Source organism: Macaca thibetana, chromosome 12, assembly GCF_024542745.1.
Source record: "Macaca thibetana thibetana isolate TM-01 chromosome 12, ASM2454274v1, whole genome shotgun sequence".
Classification (NCBI taxonomy): domain Eukaryota; kingdom Metazoa; phylum Chordata; class Mammalia; order Primates; family Cercopithecidae; genus Macaca; species Macaca thibetana.
Genome location: NC_065589.1, coordinates 117,055,220 through 117,081,007, shown reverse-complemented (window position 1 = coordinate 117,081,007; position 25,788 = coordinate 117,055,220). Strand labels below are relative to the sequence as shown.

Below are 25,788 nucleotides of genomic sequence, written 5' to 3'. Positions count from 1 at the left end.
AAATAAAGAACAGTCCTCAGGGGGAAATGGGACGCTGCTGATGTGTTTTTTTTGTTCCATCCCTGTCTGTCCAGGCTCTGGGTATCTGGCAGGGAGGACTCTGTTGACTTCTGGCTGAGAGAAGGAGGTGAGGAGGAGGAAAAAGTAAGAACAGAGAGGAAAAAACAGAGCACAGGATTAGGCTTGATGTGAGCTGAGGAGAGTTTCTGAACCAAATCACTTTTGAAAATGGTCCGCGGGATAGCAACTTGCTGAAATACTATGCAGCCAATAAAATGATAATTATGTTGACAATTTTGATGCACAAAAAATGTACATAAAATAATTTTACCTACCAAAGAGGTAAATTAAAAATGTCATGGAAATGTTTATTGCAAATGTGTCAAATGTATATATATATTTTGAAAAAATTAGAAGTTGACTTGGTGTGCAGAAAATGTTTACAGATCATTGTTAGTTTTTTTTTTTTTTTTGTAAAGTACTAAAAGTATGTAAAAAATGATAAACCACTTTGGGTGAATATGTAAAGTAATAAATTCTATTTCGTTTAATAATTTGATAACCAATAACCAAATGCCATTCAACGTTAGCTCCATGGTATAAAGAGTGAAGACTCATGCAAAAGAGCAAGTGAGGCCGGGCGCAGTGGCTCACGCCTGTAATCCCAGCACTTTGGGAGGCCGAGACGGGCAGATCACGAGGTCAGCAGATCGAGACCACCCTGGCTAACACGGTGAAACCCCGTCTCTACTAAAAAATACAAAAAAAACTAGCCGGGCGAGGTGGCGGCGCCTGTAATCCCAGCTACTCGGGAGGCTGAGGCAGGAGAATGGCGTGAACCCGGGAGGCGGAGCTTGCAGTGAGTTGAGATCCGGCCACTGCACTCCAGCCTGGGTGACAGAGCGAGACTCCGTCTCCAAAAAACAAAAAAAACAAAAAAAAAAAAAAAAAAAACTAGCCGGGCGAGGTGGCGGCGCCTGTAGTCCCAGCTACTCGGGAGACTAAGGCAGGAGAATGGCGTGAACCTGGGAGGCGGAGCTTGCAGTGAGCGGAGATCCGGCCACTGCACTCCAGCCTGGGCGACACAGCGAGACTCCGCCTCAAAAAAAAAAAAAAAAAAAAAAAAAAAAAGAGCAAGTGAATAGATAGGTATTGAATATTACCCTGCTCCTGGGGCAAGTCATTCTATGTCCAGAGGTAATATTTGAAATAGAAAAAAAAAGGTTTTCATTTAAAACCCTTTGTCAGTTTTTTGAAACTTGAAGCAAAACACAAAGTGCATCTGTGTGTTGAGGTGCAAGAGGTTTTATGTGCTGGGTGGGAGAACACAATAGTCTATTAATTAACTAATTAATTAACTGATCAAAACAGATGCTTACTGAAATTCTATTTAAAATGTTGTTTCCTACATTTTCTTTTACCAGAAACTGCCAATCTATTTTCTGAGCAGTGTTGGCTGCCGCAGGTCTCTGAAACTATCACAAAAAAAAGAGAGACCTCATACTGCTCTAAGAAATGTAAGCATTCCTTTCAGAAAAGGCAGGCCCCGCACAACAAAGTAGAAGACAAACTGAGAAAACAAATTTGCAGCATATATAAGAAAGGGTAATAATCCTTAATAAATGACGGACTCCTGCAAATAAGGCAGAAATATAGGCAAAATAGGCAAAACAAGTCTCTCATAAAAGAAGAGAAATGGTTGAAAGGCACAGACACATTTTTAGTTAACTTGTAAACAAAGAAATTAAAATTAAAATGAGATGGTCTTTAAAAAAGTTCTGTCTCATTGATAAAGATGAAAAAAAAAAAAAAAAGATGACACTATTCCTCATCATCCAGGGCATTCGAATGCAGGCAGTTCTAACCTCTACCAGTAGGAGAGATGGTAACACATTGTCTGGATGGTCATTAAGCAATATATATTAAAACCTTAAAATACGCATTGATCTGGAATTTACCCTAAGAAAACAGTCTGATAAGTTTGAAAGGAATTATGGCACAGGATGTTTGTGGCAGCACTACTGATAACAGAAAACACTGCAAAGAGTTTACACATTCATTGGCAGATTGTTGGTTAAATAAATTATGGTACATCTACTTGGAAATATAATAATTCATATGGATATTTATAAATATATGCTTATGTTGTGAAATAAAAGTGCAGAAAATAAAACAATATGTATAATATGACTGAATTTTGTTAAAACCATATGTATTTATATTTTATTTATTTATTTTTTTGAGATGGAGTTTTGCTCGTCTCCCAGCCAGAGTGCAATGACGTGATCTCAGCTCACCGCAACCTCTGCCTCCCAGGTTCAAGCGATTCTCCTGCCTCAGCCTCCCGAATACCTGGGATTATAGGCACCTGCCATCACACCCAGCTAATTTTTGTATTTTCAGTAGAGACGGGGTTTCACCATTTTGGCCAGGCTGTTCTCTAACTGCTGACCTCAGGTGATCCACCTGCCTCAGCCTCCTAAAGTGCTGAGATTACAAGCATGAGCCACCGCGCCCTGTATTTATATTTTAAACCATGTATGATGATTTCCATATATATGGAAAAAATATTATTAACTATATATATTTATATATATTTCACCATATATTTAAACCATATACATGGTTCAAAATATAAATACATATATAACTATAATATAAATATATAAATATAAATATCTATATTTTTGGAAGACCATACATCAAAATGTATGTTACTACCTTTGGGTGGTAGAATTATTGTTTCTATCATATTTACAATTTTTTATATTTTCTAATTTAAAAAATAATATAAAGGCATTTTTCAAAGAAAAGGAATAAAAATAAAGTGTACACATGGAATTTCAAACTTAAAAAGCGTATGAACTATAGGCGGTTTACATTAAAAAGTATTCTTCAAAATTTTTGTTTTAATTTGTATTTCTTTCATTACAATGAGGAGGAACACGTTTGATATGTTTATTACTGTGTTTTTGAAACCAGTTTTTCAAAGGATGATGCTTGCTTGGCTAGTTAGCTCCTGAAGGAGAGGAGGAGAGAACATTTACTGAGCTCTGGTTCACATCAGGCAACTGGCCAGGTGCTCCCATCGCTGGCATCTCATTTAATCCCTATATTTGCCCTGTGACAGGGAGATTTTATTTTCTGCATGCTACAGATGAGGAAACTGAGGCCCAGAGTTGATAAGGACAATAACTTGGTTTGAGATTTTCTATGTATAAATGGTGCAGCTCCAGATGGTCTGGCTCCAGAGCCAGTTCCTTATACAGAATGAAACTCAATCAGCTATTAATAAGAAACAAATACATCCTGAAATTGATTGATAAGCACATGGAAAATTGATTTCAGTTTTAAAAGGCTTACTTGATAACAAGATTTCAGGGAGTATAATTGTGCCTAAAATAAAGTACCCATCTAAATTCTTGAAGCACCAGAAATGTGTCTTTTTCAAAGACTGAGCTATTTAGACTCAGACAACAGGACAATATTGTACTTTATGCAGAACAAATTTCACCCAAGATTACCTTTTAATAAGGCATAAAAGCATCCACTTACTTCTCCTTCTTGATGTCCTTGTAGTTCAACATAGGGAATTCCACTTTGATCATTTCTGGAGTCAATATAACTTCTACATTCTGCTCACAGAGCTCACTGCAAAGTGATAAGATGTTTAGTGGGAACTGCTTTTCCTTCCCAATGTAAAAATAGAATGAAATATTGTGATCATTTAGGAGTTATGCAATTCTTGTGGTATTCAACTTTAGTTCCATCTACTTTTGTTGTTTACATTAAAAGAAGCATAAGGCTGATAAATTGCTTTCCACCAACAAACAATGGTAGGCATAATGGTAGTTATTTATAACCAGAGAAGAAAAAGCAATTTTAAAAAATGGGGGTTACAGAATTCATATTCTTTTCCAGTGTACATGGAGCATTTACCAAACTGACCGTATATTGGGCTATAAAGAAAGCCTGAAAGATTTCAAAAGACTAAAATTGGTCAGAATATGTTCTCTGACTACAATGGAATTAGAATAGAAATCAATAGCAAAGAAGATAACTAGAAAGTCCACAATGGCTTTAAAATTCAACAATATATTTCTAAATAGTCTAGTTCTTTTTTTTTTCAATCTTTTTGTGGTCTGCTATCCCTTACAGCAGGGGTCAGTAAACTTTTCCTCTAGAGCCTTAATGGGTCATATGGTCTTTGTTACAACTACACAACTTTTTGTTTCTTGCTGTTGTAGCAAGAGAGAAATCATAGAAAAATACATAACTGAATGGCTGTGGTTGTGTTGCAATAATACTTTATTTACAAACATAGGTGGTGGGCCACATCTGGTTCAGAGCTACAGTTTGCTGACCTCTGGCCTAGAGCTTTGTTGTTTGATGGTTCAAGCTGGGCCACTGCATGTTTGGGTTTCGGCTGAAGCAAAGCAGGGAGGGAGGGTGTGCAGGAGACACACTCACTCTGTTAAGAGTTGACCTCGGCTGGGCGCGGTGGCTCAAGCCTGTAATCCCAGCACTTTGGGAGGCCGAGACGGGCGGATCACTAGGTCAGGAGATCGAGACCATCCTGGTTAACACGGTGAAACCCTGTCTCTACTTACAAAAAAAAAATACAAAACACTAGCCGGGCGAGGTGGCGGGCGCCTGTAGTCCCAGCTACTCAGGAGGCTGAGACAGGAGAATGGCCTGAACCCGGGAGGTGGAGCTTGCAGTGAGCTGAGATCCGGCCACTGCACTCCAGCCTGGGCGACAGAGCGAGACTCCATCTCAAAAAAAAAAAAAAAAAAAAAAAAAGAGTTGACCTCAGGAGTGGACTGTATCTTGTCTGCTAACATTCCATCAGCAAACACTTAGTAAAATGGACAACTTAACTGCAAGGCAGGCTGGGAAACTTAGCCTCTAGTTTCAGTGATTCCAGGACTTTAGAAGAACAGGACAACTAATTTTTTGACAGCACCCATCTCCACCACACTCAATTAGAGAAATGCTTCCAAGATCAACAAAGGGCAACAAAGGCTTCAAAAGTCTGGAATTACAAACAGGGACACTTTACATCAGCAGTGATATATGTAAAAAGAGGCGGGCATGGCAATTTTCTATTAAGAAAAATACCCTTGAAATCTGCAAAAGTTGTTCTAGCCTCATTAGATTGAAAGTTAATATTTACTGAGTAGCTGCTATATGCAAATCACTATGCTGGTGCTTTGCAAACATTATCTTCCCTTTAGCAGTTTCTTTGTCTCAAAGGTGGGCATAATAATAAGAGCTCATCATACGGATTAAATGAGACTGTTTACAAAGCACTCCCTGTCTCACATTTAATGCTCAGTAAGTGTCAGTTATTACAATTACTATTCTCATCAGCATCAGCATCTCCTTTAATTCTGACAGCCCTCTATGAAGTAGGTACAACTATTCCCATTTCAAAGATGAGGAAACTGAGTCAAAATAGTGTGCACATCAGTGCTGAATGGAGGAGGAGCTGGGTATGTTTGGATCTACTGAATATCTCCCCAGTGGGCCTGGCAGAAAGAAGCTGAAGCAAAAGTGAATCACCCCACCATGGCCGCAGCCCTCAAGAAATGCCATCATGCAGTGATTTGAGTAGATGGCACTTCAACATTCTTTTTCAGAGCTGGAGTCCAAGCTCTAGAAGCTCAGGTATTGTCAAGTATCATTGCATGTGGGCAGGTCTTATTCGCCTCACATATTTAGGATTCCACTAATTGATTACTTACTTGTAAAAATGTACTTAAACTATCACTATAGTATGTATTTATAAAAGAAAAAACAGAAATCATAATCAACAAATACTTATTTTTTAGTATATATGGTGTGAAAGACGCTGTAGTCTGGTGTGTAATAAACCACTTCCTGCAAATCACAAGCAGGCTGGCAGTGATCCTAGTCTGACCATGACAGTGATAATTTGCTATCAGTGCTTGAGTTATCAGGATTTCTTTGCTTCATCACAGCTGATGGTGTAATTTAGAATGCAAAAGTTTTTTTTTTTTTTTTTTTTTTTTTTTTTTGAGACAGAGTCTTGCTCTGTCACCCAGGCTGGAGTGCAGTGGCACCATCTTGGCTCACTGCACTCTCCGCCTCCCGGGTTCACGCCATTCTCCTGCCTCAGCCTCTTGAGTAGCTGGGACTACAGGCGCCCGCCACCACGCCCGGCTAATTTTTTTTGTATTTTTAGTAGAGACGGGGTTTCACCATGTTAGCCAGGATGGTCTTGATCTCCTGACCTTGTGATCTGCCCGCCTTGGCCTCCCAAAGTGCTGGGATTACAGGCGTGAGCCACTGCGCCCAGCCTAGAATGCAAAAGTGTTTATGTGTTAAGAATGAAAACATTTTTGAACAACGGAGCTAAGGAGTGCAGATCAGTAGGGTTGCTACAGGAGGCCAGGTCCTCAGATGGCCTTGGTCCACCCAGTTCTTCCCCCTCTTGCTTGCAATTCTTGGACAGGATGTACTGAGAATGCAACATCCTAAGATAAACAGCAGGGCTGTGTCCCTGTTCCTCTCAGAACAGAATGTTCTGCAATGCTTAAGCTCAGCGATCCCTGTGACACTCAGGGAATAAAACCCAAAGTAAAGTGCTTTTGGGGTCCCTCAGCTGTGATGCAATGTGGGAGACATGCAGACGAGACTGCATCTGCCCTGGGCAGCTTTACTAAGCCTTGGTGAGCTGGCTTACCCTGGATCCTAGGCTTCTGTTTATTCTTGCTGCCTATCTGTGAGTCATACATCTGCTTTGCCTGGCTTACTGTACTTGTATTCTATCTTACTAAACTAGACCTAAGAACCTTTGCAGATGTCAAAGAAACAGTCAGAAAAATATATTGATAAATATGGATACTCCTTGACTTATAATGAGGTTAGGTCCCATTAGACCCATCATGAGTTGAAAATATCGTGAGTCGAAAGTGCATTTTTGATTCATGATATTTTCAACGCACAATGGGTTTATCTGAACAGAATCCCATCATAAGTCGAGGAGTGTACTGAATGAGTCACTTTCACACCACTGTAAAGTTGAAAAATCATAAGTCAAACCAATGTAAGGCAGGAGCTGTCTGTAGTTTCTATAATGTTTTGGTAAGTGACAGGAATTAAATACTGATAGCTTCATTTGTGAAGTAAGAAAGCAAAGACTATGTATAAGCACAATTCATTCATGAGCCCCATCTCAAATAAAAATGAAGACATCCATCTCACCACAGAAATATACTTCAGAACACTTCCTTCGCTCGCTTCGAGGCAATGCAATCCCACGTAACTGCTATCGGCGCAGGAGTCAGAGCCAAAAGTGGGATGATCAGGCAGGCACAGGGCTGGGTGCTTGGCCTCAACAGTGATCAGAGCCCAGATGTTTCATGCCAGTACTTACACCCATCAAACAGAAGCACGTGGGAGCATCTGGCTTTTGGTAAAGAGCCTAAGTTGGCTGTTTGTGTTTCCAGCTTTTCACTTGTCCTCTCCTGGTGTTTTCCAGGACCTCCCCACTGGACCAGGAGTCTTCTCATTCCCATCACCTCTCCTGCCGCTGACCCTCAAGCCTGAACTCTAAAAAGGCTCTGGGGATTTTACACTGAGTTATAAGTGACACTCAAAATATTCCCTCCCCAGAGGTAGTTTAATAGAAACGAAGCACAAAGCTAAAGGAATGGGTCTTCAGTAATAGGAGTTCAGGAAATAGTGGGTAGGGAGGAACTCTGGGACCAAGAGTCTTCCCAATGTGCCAGAGCTCTCGTCATGCAGGGCTGGTGGCCCTCTCTGTGCTGTACCCCGACTCTGCTGTTACAGATACAGCAGCAGATCCAAATGCTCCTTCATACCCCCAAAGACATGAAAAATCAAAATTTAAAAATATCAGAAACATTTATTCATCTTCCACACTTGAGATATAACGCTGGAAGGAGGAAAACCTCTTGGGACATAAATACGTCTTCATCTGATGTTTTGGAAATCTAACCATGTATCTTCTCTTATTTTTATTTTCTCATAATGTTACTATTGGGTGATACAACTTCATTCTAAAGTGAGCTGTTGCTTGCCTACCAAGTGTCAGATGCTGGGCTAGGGGTTTGGAATACCAGGGTCATTAATGGTAGTATAGCTAATTATCAAAACCTTACTATGTGTGAGGCACTGAACTAAACATTGGACATGTATTAATTCATCTGCTTTTCATAGCAACCCATGAGATGGGTCCTGGGATCATTCCATTTGAAGATGAGGACACTGGGGCACTGAGAGGTGAAGTCAGTTGCCCAAGGTGTACTGTGAGTGAGTGGCGGTGGTGAGGGGGGTGGTGTTGAACCCACAGCCTACCCCTTCATCACACTATTCTATACAACATTTTGGGTGCTCTATAATCTTCTAATGGAATCTAATTTTAATGAGAGATGAGTTTGTACACAAATTTATGCTATGTTGGTTAACTAAACTAGAAATCTTAAATGAATTTTACTTTTGCCTGGTAGAAAGTATCTGCTTTAAAACATATGGAACTTCTAATTTTCTCCCTAAAATTATGTGGTGATATAATAAGTAGCTAAGTATATTTTTAAAAAAGAGGAAGTAATGACTCAGATCTAGAGGCATTTGCAAATGGGGCAATGCCAGGTGAGCCAGCTGGACACACGTGTGAGCTGGACATGCAAATGTTGCATGCTGTGGCGCTCACGATGGAAAAGCTGCCCTGGGACAAGGGCATGGGCTCTGCTTGGCTCAGGTTTCCCATTCTCAGCTCTGCTGCTGTCTGTAGACATCAGGTGTAAATGAGCATATGGATAGGAGATTCAAGACCATTTCTACTGGCTGTTGGGTGCTGATCAGTAAAATCAAATGTAAGTGCCTTGCTTCTGGACTTGTATTTCTTTATGCCCATCCAAGTCCTACCTATCTTTCACATACTAACCCAAGTCCATGTGACCACTGAAGCCTTCCAAGGCCATTTGGCACCACCTCAGATCTTCTCTCCCTTGAACTCCTGGAACTGCTAAAGATCAGGAAGTTGTAGAGCTTAAAGACTGTCGATTCTCCACCATGAATTTAACATCTTATCTAGGTGGTGGTGTGGATGGGTGTTAGCCTTATCTTCTCATTTGAGTTGCAAGCTCAGGCACTGTGGGGTCTTTTGAAGTTCCTCACAGCACCTCACATATTTTTGGAAAACAGACCACATTAGGGGCTGAAGGTTAAAAAAAAAATACCGTTCAACTGTTTCTAGTCTGTCTTCTTCTGGTAAGGCATCAAGGATGGCAGGGACGTCTATCGGAAGCATAAATGAATTGAAGGAATCGCAGCTGTGGAGAAACCACACAAGCAGTCAAGGATAAAGACTCATACTAGAAGTCTTGGGGTCTTTACATAATTTTCTAAAGCATTTTTATTTTACCACTGGCGAGGCCTCTACTACTCTGTCCTCCCTCACTCTTGAAAAGCCATTTATGGTTCCCAGAGGCAAAGGCAGGGGATGCAGGCCCCAGGCAAACCAGGGAGAATATTGCCAAGTAAGACACTTCCTGGAGTTCAAAAAGAGAATAATATAATTTTTCAGTTTGTAGTGTCTGAAATTGTATTATCTCCTGGGGTGAGTGTAGTTAGATACTGATACGGTTTGGACCTGTGTCCCCACCAAATCTCATGTTGAATAGTAATCCCCAGTGTTGGAGGTGGAGCCTGGTGGGAGGTGATTGGATCATGGGGGTGGAGTTCTCAGGAATGGGTTAGCACCATCCCCTTGGTGCTGTTCTCACGATGGTGAGTGAGTGCGTTACAGTGAGATCTGGTTGTTTAAAAGTGTGTGTCACCTCCCCTCACGCTTCCTCCTGCTCTGGCCACGTGAGGTGCTGGCTTCCCCTTTGCCTTCCGCCATGATTGTAAGTTTCCTGCGGCCTCCCCAGAAGCCGAGCAGAAGCCGTCCTGCTTCCTGTACAGCTTATGGAACCCGGAGCCAATGAAACCTCTTTTCTTTATAAATTACTCAGTTTCAAGTATTTCTTTATAGCAATGAGAAAACAGGCTAATACAGGTAGTTTACTTTTGGTCCTAATATTTTCCCTCCACCTTTATACTCCTTCTTAGACATTCTATTCCATTTCATATCTTCCTCCCCTCCTCCTTGTGTATTATTTAGTATTATAACTTTAGAGCTTTATATAAAAATTCCTGGGTATTGAGAATGTTAAAGGAATTGAGATAGGGTGGAAAATACATTGTTCTTTTAAACTTGGCAGCAGCCCTTTGTTTCAAGTGGATGGAATGAGCACTTTTTGGGGATCTCGACTCCTTCCATACACACATTTCAGATGATATAGAAGGAATAAAAACCGAACACACAACAGCCAAGAGAACAGGAGAAAAGACATCAATGGATACAAGTTTTCAATCATTTTCTGGAATAAATTTCTAGAAGCCTGGAGAATGCTGTCTCATGAAAAACAGCAAAGAATGACAGAGCCTGGAGCCCGCTCGGAAGGAAACAGACCTCCTCACAGATGCTGGAAAGGCTGAAGCTGAAGGTAGGGCAGGAGGCAGGAATGGAAAGCAGGGATTCACCGACGGCTCCTTTGTGTGAGCACATATGTCTTTGAAATAATATTCTTATCTTTGTTTTGTTATTGTGCAAAAATGCACCCGCTTGCCAAGTATGAAGACGGACTGAAAAAAAAATTATAGCACCATGGTTTTGACTAATGGGAAAAGAATGAAGAAAGCATCTGTGAGCTGATATAGAGTGACTTTCTGGAGATATTAAGTGAAAAAAAACAAATGCAGAAAAGCATATCTAGAATGCCACTTTTTGTGTAAGACAGAAGGGAAAATAAGAAAAATATATATATTCTGCTTACCAGTATAAAGAGAAACACAGGAAGGATACGTTAGAAGAACACGCTGGCTACCTGCCAGGGGCTGGAGGGAGATTCGAGGGAGTGACACTTCCCTGAATATGCCTTTAGTGTAGTTTTGAGTTTGGAAAACATGTTAATGTTCAACATATTGAAAAAACAAAATTAAATCAGTAAGAAAGTGAAATAAAAGACAAAGACTGAAAGCAAACTGAAACAAATCACAGTATTTCACAGAAATTCCATAACCACATTGGAAGGAAAGAAAGACAGACAGAGAGACAGAGACAGAGACAGAGAGAGAGAGAGAGAGAGAGAGAGAGAGAGAGAGAGCTAAAGGAATGAGAAAAGAAAGAGAAAAGAAAAAGAAATCACCCCAGTAACTTACTACAAGTGATTTGATTACATACCCATAGACTTGGGTGGGAGGGGGCCGGGGGGATCTGGAAACAAATCTGAACTTATTTTGCATGTTTATTAAGGTGGTTATGGATCAAGCAATTCTGAAATGATTTTTGATGTATTATAAAATTAGTCAATGTATTAGAAGCCAGGGTTCTCACAGCGGAAGAAGGGAGATACAAATATGGAATGGTGGAAAGCAAGCAATAACTCTATGGATACAGACTGGAACTGTAGGCATTGGTGTGAATTCATGATTTCTAAAATATGGATATGTATGAATATATATGTGTTTATATGCACACACATTACATATATATGTATGCTGCATGTATCTTTGTGTGTACATTGTGTGTGTGTGTTTGTGTGTATCACTGACTTTGTCTGCTGAACAGGCCAAGAAGCAAACCCCACCCCACCCCAGAAGCGATGTGTATACATAGCACCCAGATTTTGGTCTTTAATTCCATTTCCCACCAAAAGGAATCTGGGCCCGGAGACACAGAGGTTAGCCCTGTTAGTAACTGACTTCATGATAAAGAATCCAGGTTCTATTAGAAAATTCTACCAAAACTTTACTTTAGAACATGTATAGTCAGAGAGAATTCCCACTAAGAAGAGGGACTGAGAAGTTCAGGGTCTGGGCCACTCGCCAGGGACCAGGTTGGTCTAGGACAATGGAATGGCAACAACCAACGGCTTTTCATGAAGCAAAACTTACCCAATTTGTAAATTCTGAGACCATGTTCCTCTCACTTTTTTGTGTGTGTGAAATATATTCATTTAAAATTGAAATGGTGATGACAGTAGACGGTGGTTGGGCCTTTTTAAAATTTGTTTTGCTTTGTTTTATTTATTTTTTTAATTTTTGTTTATTTTCTTTTAAGATAAGAGTCTCGCTCTGTTGCCTAGGCTGGAGTGCAGTGGCATAATATTGGTTAACTGCAACCTCTGCCTCCTGGGTTGAAGCGATTCTCCTGCCTTAGCCTCCTGAGTAGCTGGGATTACAGGTGCCCACCACCACACCTAGCTCATTTTTGTATTTTTAGTAGAGACGAGGTTTCACCATGTTGCCCAGGCTGGTCTTGAACTCCTGACCTCAAGTGATCCTCCTGCCTTGGCCTCCCAAAGTGCCGGGATTATAGGCATAAGCCAATGTGTCTGGCTGTTGCTTTGTTTAATTTTAATGTCCTGGCCGGGCACGGTGGCTCATGCCTGTAACCCCAGCACTTTGGGAGGCCGAGGTGGGTGGATTGCTTGAGGTCAGGAGTTCGAGACAAACCTGGCCAACATGGTGAAACCCTGTCTCTACTAAAAACACAAAAACTTAGCTGGGTGTGGTGGCCCACGCCTGTAGTCCTAGCTACTCAGGAGGCTGAAGCAGAGAATCACTTGAACCCAGGAGGCAAAGGTTGCAGTGAGCTGAGATCATGCCACTGCACTCCAGGCTGGGTGACAGAGTGAGACTCTATTAAAAAAAAAAAAAATTAATGTCCTTACTTGACAAAGTAAAACCCTGACAATGCCAAGACAGTTCCCAAAGTTCTTCTGGACATTTCGCTCATCTATGAAATCAGAAAGTCTGGGAACTATTGGATTAGATAATTTCTTCAGTTGTCACTGACTCTCAGATTTTATGGAAGTCCAAAGAGACTTAACAAGTTATCTCTGAATTTACTGAAGAGTAAAGAAATAAATGAGCTGCTTCAATTATTACAAATACAACAATAACTTGGAATAAATAAACACTAAATAACTATATTGCATGGTTTAACAACAAACAGTTGTCAGGGGTAAAAGATACAAGGCAAACCTCATAAGTAATAGGAGTTAATTTATTCAAGTAAAATGGTTGCAAAGTTGGAATATCATTAATGGATTAGTAGGAAGTTGCAATGGACTGAATTTTGTGTTGTCCCCAAATTCATGTTGAAGGTAACTCCCAGACCAGGTGCAGTGGCTCACACCTGTAATCCCAACACTTTGGGAGGCCGGGGTGGGAGGATCACTTGAGGCCAGGAGTAACAGCCCGGGCAACATAGCAAGACCCTATCCCTATTTACCTTAAAAATAATAAGAACTTAACCCCCAGTGTGATGGTATTTGGAGATGGAGCCTTTGGGAGGTGGGTTAGGTCATAAGAATGGAGCCCTCATGAATAGGATTAGTGCCTATAAAAGAGGCCTGAGACGCTGGGTGTAGTGGCTCCACTTCTGTAATCCCAGCACTTTGGGAGGCTGAGGTGGGAGGATTGCTTGAGGCCAGGAGTTCAACACCAGCCTGGGCAATGTAGCAAAACTCTGTCTCTACAATAAATAAATAAAACTGACTGAGCATGGTGATGCACACCTATAATCCCAGCTACTTGGGAGGATGAGGGAGGAGAATCACTTGAGCCCAGGAGTTTGAAGCTGCAGTGAGCTATGATCATGCCACTGCGCTCCAGCGTGGAAGAGAGTGATATCTCATCTTTAAAAAAAAAAAAAAAAAAAAAAAGGCACTGAGAGCTCCCTTCCCCTTTCTGCCATGTTTGGACACAGTGAGAAGACAACCATGTCTGAACCAGGAAGCTGGCCCTCACCAGACACCAAGTCTACCGGCGCCTTGATCTTGGACTTCCCAGTCTCCAGAAATAAATTTCAGTTGTTCATAAATTACATCTATGGTATTTTATTGTAGCTGCCCAAACTAAGACAGAACTTAAAAAAGGAATTACACTTCTTATTTTGTATCTGTTTTCAGAAATAAAACATGACCTAGAGTCTTACATCCTGTGGAAATCCACGCTAAGGAGATACAGAATCCTCTCTTGATTTTATGAGCTGTTATGCAACTGCAGTTTATTTTGAAACAAACTGGCCCAACAGAGCACTCAGGCACATAAGCTGAAAGTAACAACTCATGGTTCGAGAGTTTTCTTTAATTCATGGAGAGTTCATGTTTAATTCATGGTTATTCAAGCCCAAGGTAACTGCATTCTCACTGCTTGTTGAAAGAACGGCCTTGGGAGATTTTTTTCCAAGGACACTGCTTTGGAAAGAAAATAGGATGCTTTTTCTTCATTCTTAAGAACCGCACATGCTGACAACGGGTGGACACGGTCAGCGGGTCGCTACTTCTCACCATTCTTCATTTTTGTTATTCAGTCTCCTCACAGCACCCCAAACCCTGTTTACTGACTGCAGCGGTCAGATCTGAAGCATCCTCACCCGCAGCAAAATGAGGCAGTCTGTCAATGTGGTGACGGACCATCGCCATCTGGTGGCGATGGAGTGACTGCGACACTTAGTGGGCGGGGAAGGAGGGTAGAAGCGAGAGAAGAGTTACTAAGAATGTACCAGGCATGATGCTAGATGCTTCACAAGATCATTGCACTTTTATCCTCACACACACAAATGTGAGGATGCCGTCACTGCCTCTGTCTCAGAGAGGAGGAGATTATTGCTCCAAGGGCTTCATTAATACGTAGCTCGCCCAAGGACAGAGCTGGTGATACATCCAGCGTACAATGGAGGCAGGTCTCTCCCATGCCAAAGCTTTCCTTCTCTCTTCGATGCCATTGTTCCCACCAGCTCTGGAGATTTGACATTCTAGAAATATGCTAAAAACATAGAACAAGGATGCTGATTTTGAGATGGCAATAGGGTGGATGAGGAATGGATGAAGTATAATAATTGGAAAGAAACATAGTTTTTAGTTCCTGCCATGTCCCAAATCCTATGCTGGGTGCTTTTTGTTTACCGCTTGCTAATCTTCAGGCAAAGGAGAGGAGTAGAGAAGCCCTAAGGAAGTAACCCTTAGGGGACAGCACATGGGAAAGCCCTGACGTACATGACCTATGGCTGCATTTGGCTTAGTTCAGGAAGAGCTTACCAATGAAGCCCTTCAATGAAGACGATGAAGAAGGAAGTCAAATTCAGTGTTCTGGGGTCACAACCCAGATTCCGACTATCTCCTCAAATACCTGGGGAGGCGTGGGTGGATGTGTAGTGTACGTGGACGGCTGCACATTGGGTGAGCTCTGGCACTCTTACTGAAATTAAAATGTCAATGCTGAGAAAGGCCTTTGCAACAAGACCAATCCCCTTGTCTTACTGACAAGAGGACTGGGCCCAGAGAGTTGGCCAAGGGGTGTGGCTGAGGTCACATGGCTCCTGGGGCTCATGTAGCTCCCTGGTGAGCTTCTGAGTCAGAGGATCCAGGTGACCTGAGTGGGAGCTGGGGTGTGTATAAAGATCACCTACTGATCTTGGCTGGTGGCAGAGCTCAGGATTCTTGGCCACTCTCGGGGCCATGCCGGGGCTCTGCCACCTTGGGGTGGGCCTCATTCTGGATCAGAAGATTGGGACTTTGACAGCTGATGATAATCATTTTGGGACACTAGTCACGTCTGTTCATCAATTACTCATTTAGCCGTATTTATAAGGACAGTGGACTAAAGAAGCAAATCCAAAGGCTCAGGAGTGAGCGATTGGCCAGGCAGAGAGAGTCTAACGAAAAGGCACGAGGCTACTTGTTTGATATCGTACGGTTTTGAAGAGCTATTCAATAAGCAAATTAGCAAAAATGTAGTCACTCTAAGTTTCTTCTTTCATCATTCAACAATATTCTGATCTACGCATTGTGGGCTGTTTTCTGTGTGGGGATTGCCATGGTCTCACAGTGAATGCCAGCCTGTGGCACAAGAGGGCTGTGGATTCTTTGAAACTGGATACAGGGAGTGAGGAAGGCTAATCTTGGCAATTTATGATTTTTCCCCCTTTTTTTGTTTTGAGATGGAGTTTCTCTCTGTTGCCCAGGCAGCAATTTATGAATTTTAAAAAGATTGACCATGAATATGTCAGTTAAATTATATGGAATGGTTGTCTACTTGTACTCAAGCATTGCCAATTTGTCACCTAGGGCATTACTTTTCAAAAAAGTGTATCTTGATTAAGATAAATTCAAAATATGAAAATCAATTACACATCATCAAATTTCTCTGAGAGAAGCAAACTTCTCTCATGCTTTAAAAATATGGTTTGGCATATTATTGGCATTTAACTCTTGGGGATCATTGCCTCTGTAATCCGTGGGGCACACATGCTTGTGAACAAACAGGTGAGAAGTGCTTACCTCTTTGTGGTCTCCACCTTGGAGGGGTCTGGCAGGCAGGAGAGAACCAGGGACTGGAAGCTTTTCCAGTGCATTATTCCAGGAATAATGTCCTGTAAGGAAAGTCAGCACACGGGTGCTACATGGGAAGCAACTGTTTGGTGAGGTAACGTTTCGGAAGGACTTTTGTTTTATTCAACTCTTTTTTCAGTCTTAAAAGGCTAAGCAGCAAAATCTGTAATTTCATTCAGTTTGGATTTTTCTGAAGCAAAAAGGCAATTGCTTCAGCAAAGCACATTAAACAAAGCAACACAGAATTAGAGACAAAGGTGAGGTTTGCTTCCCTTGCTTCATTAGGCACTTGTACAAGCAACATGTCCTCGGGATGGAGGGCAGCTGCGGCCTTAGAATCTGTTTTGTTTGTTGTGAATGTGATGCTAATGCAACACTCGGAGAGGAAGGCAGTTCATCCAGTGGCACTCCAGGCGGGAGAGCTGCACATGCGCACCACGTGGGAGGAGAGCGCTGCAAGGAGACCCCGGCTGGGCTGAGTGCAGGGTGCATGATAGAGACAGAAGGGAATCTGGCTGGAGAGCCAGGCAGGTCACAGGGCCACTGTGGGCCAAGCTAATGAGCTTGGAGCTCCTCCTGCAGGCAGTGGGGCCCACGGAAGGCTTTTGAGCAGGAAATGACAGGATCAACTTGTGCCTAGAAAACTTCCTTGGGAGAAAGAAAGATTTCTGCGAAGGGAAGGCGGACTGCAGCAGCAGTGGGCCACAGGCTAGACTAGAGGGAGGTCTGCAAATCTGTTTGCTGTGTCAGTGGCACACTGGTGGCCCCCCGGGGTGGTGAGATGAGGGGAATGTGGGAGGAGGGAAAGAATCTCATAGGTAACTGCACAAAGTCCATAAAACAGAAAGGCAAGTAGGTGACACAGGAAGAGGAGGCAGTTTAGGGTGTGGCTTGGCTGGTAGAAGTGGGGAGAGAGATCATAATCTGAGTTAAGGGTTGATTGAGTTTGAAGGGCCTGTGGATTACCCTTAAGGGGTGTCGGGGGATATTCAGGTCAGGGTGGTTCCCTGTGGGGGAAGTAATTCCTTGGGGCCACTTCTTTGCATGTGTCACACCACCACCTTGTCCATTCTGGTTTCTATACTTGGGGTCAAAGAGAGAGGAGGTCAGACCAAGGGTTTGCGCATACTATATGGCCATTTTTACATGATTGAAATACGAACACATGAACGTTAGGTACAGCCTTCCAAAGGAATGTTGACAAAGGGCAGCAGGCAGCCCGAGAGGCAGGTGTGGTCAGGACAAGGCGGTGCAGGGTCTCCACCTGTACCCCTTTAGGGTTGGCGGTATGGGGGCGGTGTTACCATTCTTGCTCTGCAGCTGTGGCAGCAAACCTTCTTTGTCTCAATTCCAGCTGTGACCCTGTCCTCGTCCCCTGCCCCTCCCTGCAGCCCAGGGCCACTCTGCCAGTGAGCCTGGTGACGACATTACCGTGTGATGGAGAAACTGCTTTTGGGTGACAGGAATGCTGGACCCGTGGTGGGACTCTTTGGTGATTTTGTACTTCGGGTGAGAGCATAGATGGTAATCTATCGACGTTTCTGCGTAGGTCAGAGGATGCATTACAGCAAATAATCCTGGGTTGGGATTCTGCCAAAGACAGGGAAAAAATATTCTTTTTTGTTTATCAGTTTCTTTTTTTTTTTCTTTTTCTTTTCTTTTATTTTTTTATTATCATTATACTTTAAGTTCCAGGATACATGTGCATAACGTGCAGGTTTGTTACATATGTATACTTGTGCCATGTTGGTGTGCTGCACCCATCAACTCGTCCTTTACATCAGGTATAACTCCCAATGCAATCCCTCCCCCCTCCCCCCTCCCCACAATAGGCCCCGGTGTGTGATGTTCCCCTTCCCGAGTCCAAGTGATCTCATTGTTCAGTTCCCACCTATGAGTGAGAACATGCGGTGTTTGGTTTTCTGTTCTTGCGATAGTTTGCTGAGAATGATGGTTTCCAGCTGCATCCATGTCCCTACAAAGGACACAAACTCATCCTTTTTTATGGCTGCATAGTATTCCATGGTGTATATGTGCCACATTGTCTTAATCCAGTCTGTCACTGATGGACATTTGGGTTGATTCCAAGTCTTTGCTATTGTGAATAGTGCCACAATGAACATACGTGTGCATGTGTCTTTATAGCAGCATGATTTATAATCCTTTGGGTATATACCCAGTAATGGGATGGCTGGGTCATATGGTACTTCTAGTTCTAGATCCTTGAGGAATCGCCATACTGTTTTCCATAATGGTTGAACTAGTTTACAGTCCCACCAACAGTGTAGAAGTGTTCCTATTTCTCCACATCCTCTCCAGCACCTGTTGTTTCCTGACTTTTGAATGATTGTCATTCTAACTGGTGTGAGATGGTATCTCATTGTGGTTTTGATTTGCGTTTCTCTGATGGCCAGTGATGATGAGCATTAAGCCAGGGATAGGACAGGCATCAGCTAATGCTGTCTGTGGCTCCCACTAGCACTAGCACTCTGTGACTCCACGTCAGCTTCTCTGGAAAAGAAGCAGGACAGCAGAGGTGTCTTCAAGCCAGCAGCGTTTAAAAAATCATAGTCATTCATAAACGTCACTTTTAAGGCTTAAGAGCTTCATTACATACCATATGGGTTTACTAAACTCACATGAAATCACAGCTTAAAACAGCTTTGCATATTTGTTTCTAATGCTGATGAATTAGGGAGTTATTAAATGAGCAAACTGGTTTAAAAAAGCAAATGAGCTCTGGTTTTGAAAACAAAAATAGGCTTTTAAAAGCTACTTTAAAGAGATGACAAAAAAGAGGATGACATTTGATGTATCAGGAAATGTCAACATTTAACATTGTTTTGGTAATGTGTTTAATTCAGGAAGGCTCCATTTGGAAGTAGTATCTGGTTTTAAGGGAGATCCTGTTTTTTATTAATTTTCCAGCAGAACTAATGGAGGCACAGAGCAATTATATCAAAATACTAAAATACAGAGCCTTTTACTGTTCTCTCAGAGGCTCGTGCAACAAGAACCCTATTCTTGTTCCAAACAGCAACATAGCACCCCCGCGAGCTGTTTAATTTCAGATGTTTGATGTTTAAGAACCACTACACTGAGATTCTGTTGTTTGTCTGACTTTTTTAAACAAGTTAAAAAACCCCACAAAACCACTTAGCCTATGGAAATTCAATCTCACTGCCAAGAAACAAATGTCCCCCCAAACTTAAATGACATGCAGCTAGACCTGAACGCATTCCAGCATCCAGAGGCAAGGTGGGGGAGGGCCCAGCGGTGGTGAGTCAAGAAGGCTGGAAAGGCGGTAAGCCTTAGTGCAGAGGCTGCCGAGCCACTTGAGGGCCAGGATGAGGGCCTGGGGCAAAGGTAGGGAGAGGGCTCTGGACTGAACTCCTGCATATAAAGGAGTGGGGAGGGCAGGGAGGCAACGATGGCCACTGAGGGGGTCTGAGATGCCCACAGTAATGTGGAAAAAAGCATACACCTTGGTAAGCACTTGTGGTTGAGGTGGGATTTAGGGAGGCAGTGTGATGGGGAGTGGGGCTGGGCCCACCCTATGGGGATAGCGTGAGGGTAAAGGTTTACAACACCAGGGGAGGGGAAATGCCCTGTGTGGCCTTCAGGAGTGTCTTCTACCCTGGTTGACTAAGGACATGTGAAGCTGCCATGTGGCTGGCTCTCTCTGCCTTGGGCCAAGCATCATGAACGCAGTCTTTTTGGAAATGGCAATGGCACTGTCTCCCGTAGTTGTCATCCTTCAGATCCCCATTGCTACCAGCGTAACTGGTCTGAGTGGTCACCCCATGATGCTTTTAATTTTAATTTTCCTAAACTAACGCATGCATATGGTAGCAACTCACCTCGGCTGCAAGGATTTGTGAGGAAAAGCAGTGGTCTTCCGCTGGCCCTTCTTGTTACCAGGCCCACATCCCAGAGGCTGCTTCTTTCCCGTGTTTCTGGCTTTTGTGACTCTAGTGGTCACCACCCTAACTCTAAACATCATGCTTATTCTTCCATTTCTTGATTGTCAACCTCAGGCAGTATCTACTGACTCATTACTATGCAAGACAAGGACTTTGCTTATGTACACAAATGCCCCTTCCAAACTTCTCCTTTCCTGTTTTGAAGGTTGCCTTATTCTGCCGTTGGTCACCATTGTGACTTGAAATGATACACACATACCCCTATTTCTTGTTCATCATCTTTAGTTGAGTATTTCAACTCCCCTTCAGGTGAAATGAAAACATCATTCTTCTGCTTTCCTGTACCTTATTTTCTTGCTTTCGCAATTTTCCTTTGATATTGTTGAGATCCTTAACATTTGCCTTCCAGAACTACAGCCAGACCCTCATGCTTTGCTCATAGGCTGCCTCTAAAAGTTGAAAACTAATAAGTAGTATTTACTTTCTCTCAACTATGTAAATATGTTTCTCTGCCAGGCCAAGTCGAAGCTTGGATTACGGGTTTGGCTTATTTACTTATTTATATTTTGGCTAAAGGTTCAATATCATGACCTGCGGGCCACCATTAAAGAAGAGTTCTGATATCATGGCCAAATGTATTATATTTTTAGATTTTCCATCAGCTCTTAAAAATCATGTCAAATTTTAGTTTGGTTTCCTATTTTGAGCACATACTGATATTCAGTTGATTTCCCCTCTTGTAGATTATAATTGCTTCTTCTTTTCTTGATGTGCCTTTATACAATCCTTGAGTGTTCCAGACTCTCAATTGCACTGTTAGTGCTTGGAGCCTACCCTTTCCTAGACACCTCTTTCTCAGAGCCCTTTACCCTCCCTCCTCCAGGCTGAATGCCCAGAGATCAGCCCAAGACTTCACTATAATGCTTCACCAGTTGTAACCACTACAGTGTTTCCTTTCTTTCCTTAGGGTCTCCTAATTCTTACTTTTACTGCTGTACTGATATATAGTTGATGTACAATAAATGACACATATTTAAATTACATAGTTTGATATGTTTTAACACTTGTTACACCTGCAAAACCATTGCCGTCATAAACATAATGAACATTTCCATCACCCCCAAGAGTTATTTCATGCCCCTCATCATTCCCCCATCCTCACTTCCTGCCCCTCCACACCTATGCACCCAACCCATCTACAGGCAGCCACCAATCTTTCTGTCTCTGTAGATTACTTTAGATATTCTAGACTTTTATGTAAATTGAACAAAACAGCATGTAATCTTTTTTGTCTGATTTCTTTTACCCAAGATAATTACTTTGAGAATCATTCACATTTTTATATACATGAAGAGCTCATTCATTTCTATTACTGAGGAGTATTCAACTGTATGGTTATGCCACAATTTGTTTATCTGTTAACCTGCTAATGGACACTTATTTTCCAGTTTGGGGAGCACTGGAAATCTGCTATGAATATTCTTGCACAAGTTTAATGCTTCCATTTATCTCGGGTGAATAGCTAGGAATGGAATGGTTGGACATATGGTGGGTGTATGTTAACTACTAACTTTGTAAGAAACTGCCAAACAGTTTTCCAAAGTACTTGTACCATTTTACATTCCCACCAGCAGTTTTTCAAATTGTAGGTGTTCTAACAGAGAGAGCTCATTGCCATTTTAATTTGCGTTGTTAATGATGCATTATTCTGTGCATCTTTTTGTGTGCGTATTTGCCATCTGTATATCTTCTTTGGTGAAGAATCTGTTCAAATCTTTTGCCCATTTAAAAATTGGATTGTTTGCTTGCTTATTATTGAGTTCTGATAATTTTTTAAAAAATTATTTATTGTATTGTGGTAACAACACTTAGCATGAGAACTACCCTTTTAACAAATTTTTAAATGTGCATTATTGGCTCTAAGTGTGATGTTGTACTGCAGATTGTGAGAGCGGATTTATCTTTCTTGACTGCAACTTTATGCTGTTGCCTGGTAACTCCCCATTTTCCCCTCTCTTGGCCTCTGATAACCACCATTCACTCTTTGATTCTGTCAATCTGGCTATTATCAACATCTCATATTTGTCTTTCTGTGACTGGCTTATTTAGCTTGGCATAATGTCCTCAAGGTTTATCAATGCTGTTTTGCGTATTACAGAATTTCCTTCTTTTTTAAAGGCTGAATAGTATTCCACTGTCTGAATATGCCACTTTTTTTATTCCATTCATCTGTTGATAGATTTTTAGATTGTTTTCATATCTTAGCTATTGTGAATAGTGCTGCAATGAACACAGGAGTGTTAGTATCTCTTTGATATTCTGATTTCTTTCTCTCTATTTTTTGAAACAGGGTCTTGTTCTGTCACCCAGGCTGGAGTGCAGTGGCACCATCATGGCTCACTGCAACCTTGACCTCCTGGGCTCGAACGATCCTCTCGCCTCAGCCTCCCAAATAGCTGGGACTACAGGCTTCTGCCATCACGCCTCACTAATTTTTTTGTAGAAATAGGGTGTTGTTATGTTGCCTAGGCTGGTCTCAAACTCCTGGGCTCAAGTGATCCTCCTGCCTTATCCTCCCAAGTGTTGAGAGTACAGGCATGAACCACCATGCCTAGCCCTGATTTTAATACTTCTGGAAACATATCCAGAAGTGGGATTGTTGGTTCACATTATTATTATTACTGTTATTATTATTATTATTTGAGACAGGGTCTCACTCTGTTGCCCAGGCAGGAGTGCAGTGGTGAAATCACAGTTCACTGCAGGCTTGAACTCCTGGGCTCAAGGGGTCCTCCTGCCTCAGCCTCCCAAGTAGCTAGGACTATAGGCATGTGCCACCACACCCAGCTGATTGCTGGATCATATGGCAGTTCTATATTTAATTTTTTGAGGAACCTCCATACTATTTTCTACAGTGGATGTACCATTTTGGATTTCTACCAACAGTGTGTAAGGATTCCACTTTCTCTACAACTTCCTTAACACTTACTGTGTTTTATTTTTTTGGCAATAGCCTTCTTAACAGATGTTAGGTAATATCTAATTATGGTTTTGATTTTTTTTCTGATGATTAGTGGTGAGCAGTTTTTTCATATAGCTGTTGGCCATTTATAAGTCTTCTTTGGAGAAATGTCTATTCAAGTTTTAACCCACTATTTAAAATGAGTTATTAGTTTTTTTTTGTTTTTTTTTTTTGTTTTTTTTTTTTGAGACGGAGTCTTGCTCTGTCACCCAGGCTGGAGTGCAGTGGCGTGATCTCGGCTCACTGCAAGCTCCACCTCCAGGATTCACGCCATTCTCCTGCCTCAGCCTCCTGAGTAGCTGGGACTATAGGCGCCCGCCACCATGCCCAGTTAATTTTGTATTTTTAGTAGAGACGGGGTTTCACCGTGTTAGCCAGGATGGTCTCAATCTCCTAACCTTGTAATCCACCCGCCTTGGCCTCCCAAAGTGCTGGGATTACAGGCATTGAGCCACTGCACCCAGCCAGGTTTTTTTTTTTTTTTTTTTTTTTTTTTTTTAACTATTGAGTTGTAGAAGTTTCTTATATATTTTGGGTATTAACTCCTTATCAAATATATAGTTTGCTGACTATATTCTGTAGGTCACTTTTTCATTCTGTTGACTGTTTCCTTTGTGAATTTTGACAGTTCTTTATATATTCTGGATATAAGTTCTTATCAGATATGTGATTTCCAAATATTTTCTCCAAGTCTGTGATTTATATTTTTATTTTCTTAACATTAACAGAAATTCTTAATTTGGACAAAGTCCAATTAATCCATTTTTTTTTCCATTTATGGGTTGTGTTTTTTTGGTGTTTTATCTAAGAAATCTTTGTCTAATTGGAAGATCACAAAGATTTTCTGTGTGTTTTCTAGTAGTTTTACAGTTTCAGGTTTTCTATTTAGGTCTATGATCCATGTTGTATTAATTTACATAGATGGTGTGAGATACTAATTGAAATTCTTGTTTTTATTTTTGGTAAATAGATATCCAAATGTTCTAGCACAATTTGTTGAAAGGTTATCTTTTCTCTGATGAATTATCTCTGACCTTTGTCAAAAATCAATTGATGATAATGTATGAATGAATATATTTCTGGATCCTCTATTCTGTTCCATTAATCTGTTTATTTCTCCATTTATTTAGGTTTTCTTTGAATTCTCTCAGTAATGTTTTATAATTTTCAGTGTACTGATCTTATACATGTTTGTCATATTTATCTCTAATTATTTCACATGTTTTGATGCTATTGTTAAATGATATGGCTTTTGAAACTTAAGTTTCATAATGTTTATTGCTAGTATACAGAAATATGATTGATTTTTATATGGTGATTCTACATCCTGCAATCTTGTTAAATTCCCTTATTAGTTTAAGTAGTTTTTTGTAGATTTCATTGTATTTTCTTGATAGACAATCTTTTTTTTTTTTTTTTGTAAATAAAGATGGGTTTATATCTTCTTTTCAAATCTGGCTGCCTTTTATTTATTTTTCTTGTCTTGTTACATTGGCTACACTTATAATCCTGAATAGAATTAGTGAGAGCAGACATCCTTGCCTTGTTCTTGACCTTAGGAGGAAGGCATTCAGTCATTTACTACTCAGTTTGATGTTGGCTCTAGGTTTTAAATAGATGACTATTATTTGGTTGAGAAAGTTCCCTTCTATCCCGCACTTGCTGATAGCGTTCATCAGGAATGGATGTTTGATAATTTTTCTGTTACTATTGAGATGTTTTTCCTTTTTAGAGTGTTACATGTAAACTACAGTGAGTTTTTAATGTTAAATTAATCTTGTATTCCTGATTCAAGCCCCTATTTGGTTATGATACATTATCCATTTTATAAAGCAATTAACTTGATTTATTAAAATTTTGTTAAAAATATTTTCATCTATGTTCATGAAGGATATTGATCTTTTCTTTTTTTTCCTGTAATATCTCTGTCTGGCTTTGGTATCGGAGTAATACTAGCCTCTGGAATGATTTGGGAATTAGTCTCTTCTCTTCCATTTTCTGGAAGAATTTGTGTAGATTTTGTATTATTCCTTCCTTAAATATTTGGCAGAATTCCATAGTGAAGGCATCTGGGCCTGGAGGTTTCTTTGTGGGAAAGTTTTCAACCAAAAATTCAATTTCTTTAACAGATATAAAGCTACTTTGCCGAGCGTGGTGGGTCACGCCTGTAACCCCAGCACTTTGGGAGGCCGAGGCAGGTGGATCACAAGGTCAGGAGATCAAGACCATCCTGGCCAACATGGTGAAACCCCGTCTCTACTAAAAATACAGAAAATTAGCCGGGCATGGTGGGGGGCACCAAGTAGTAGTCCCAGCTACTTGGGAGGCTGAGGCAGGAGAATGGTGTGAACCCGGGAGGAGATGCTTGCCAAAATTACATCATTGCACTCCAGCCTAGCGGACACAG

The 25,788-nt window shown here is 41.3% G+C and overlaps 2 protein-coding genes across 3 annotated transcripts in view; one reads left to right on the top strand and one right to left on the bottom strand.

Moving 5' to 3' along the window:
- Nucleotides 1–25,788, top strand: part of C12H2orf76 (chromosome 12 C2orf76 homolog) — a 447,011-nt gene that overhangs the window by 72,033 nt on the left and 349,190 nt on the right. The gene's annotated exons all lie outside the window — the stretch shown is intronic.
- CFAP221 (cilia and flagella associated protein 221) overlaps nt 1–25,788 on the bottom strand; it is a 113,606-nt gene that overhangs the window by 1,545 nt on the left and 86,273 nt on the right. For both annotated transcript variants that reach the window (XM_050752702.1, XM_050752703.1), the window contains 4 exons: nt 17,868–18,026; nt 16,386–16,477; nt 9,231–9,323; nt 3,556–3,651 (listed from right to left, as the gene is read on the bottom strand). In XM_050752702.1, coding sequence (XP_050608659.1) covers nt 3,556–3,651; nt 9,231–9,323; nt 16,386–16,477; nt 17,868–18,026 — 440 coding nt within the window. The remainder of the gene's footprint in view (nt 1–3,555; nt 3,652–9,230; nt 9,324–16,385; nt 16,478–17,867; nt 18,027–25,788) is intronic.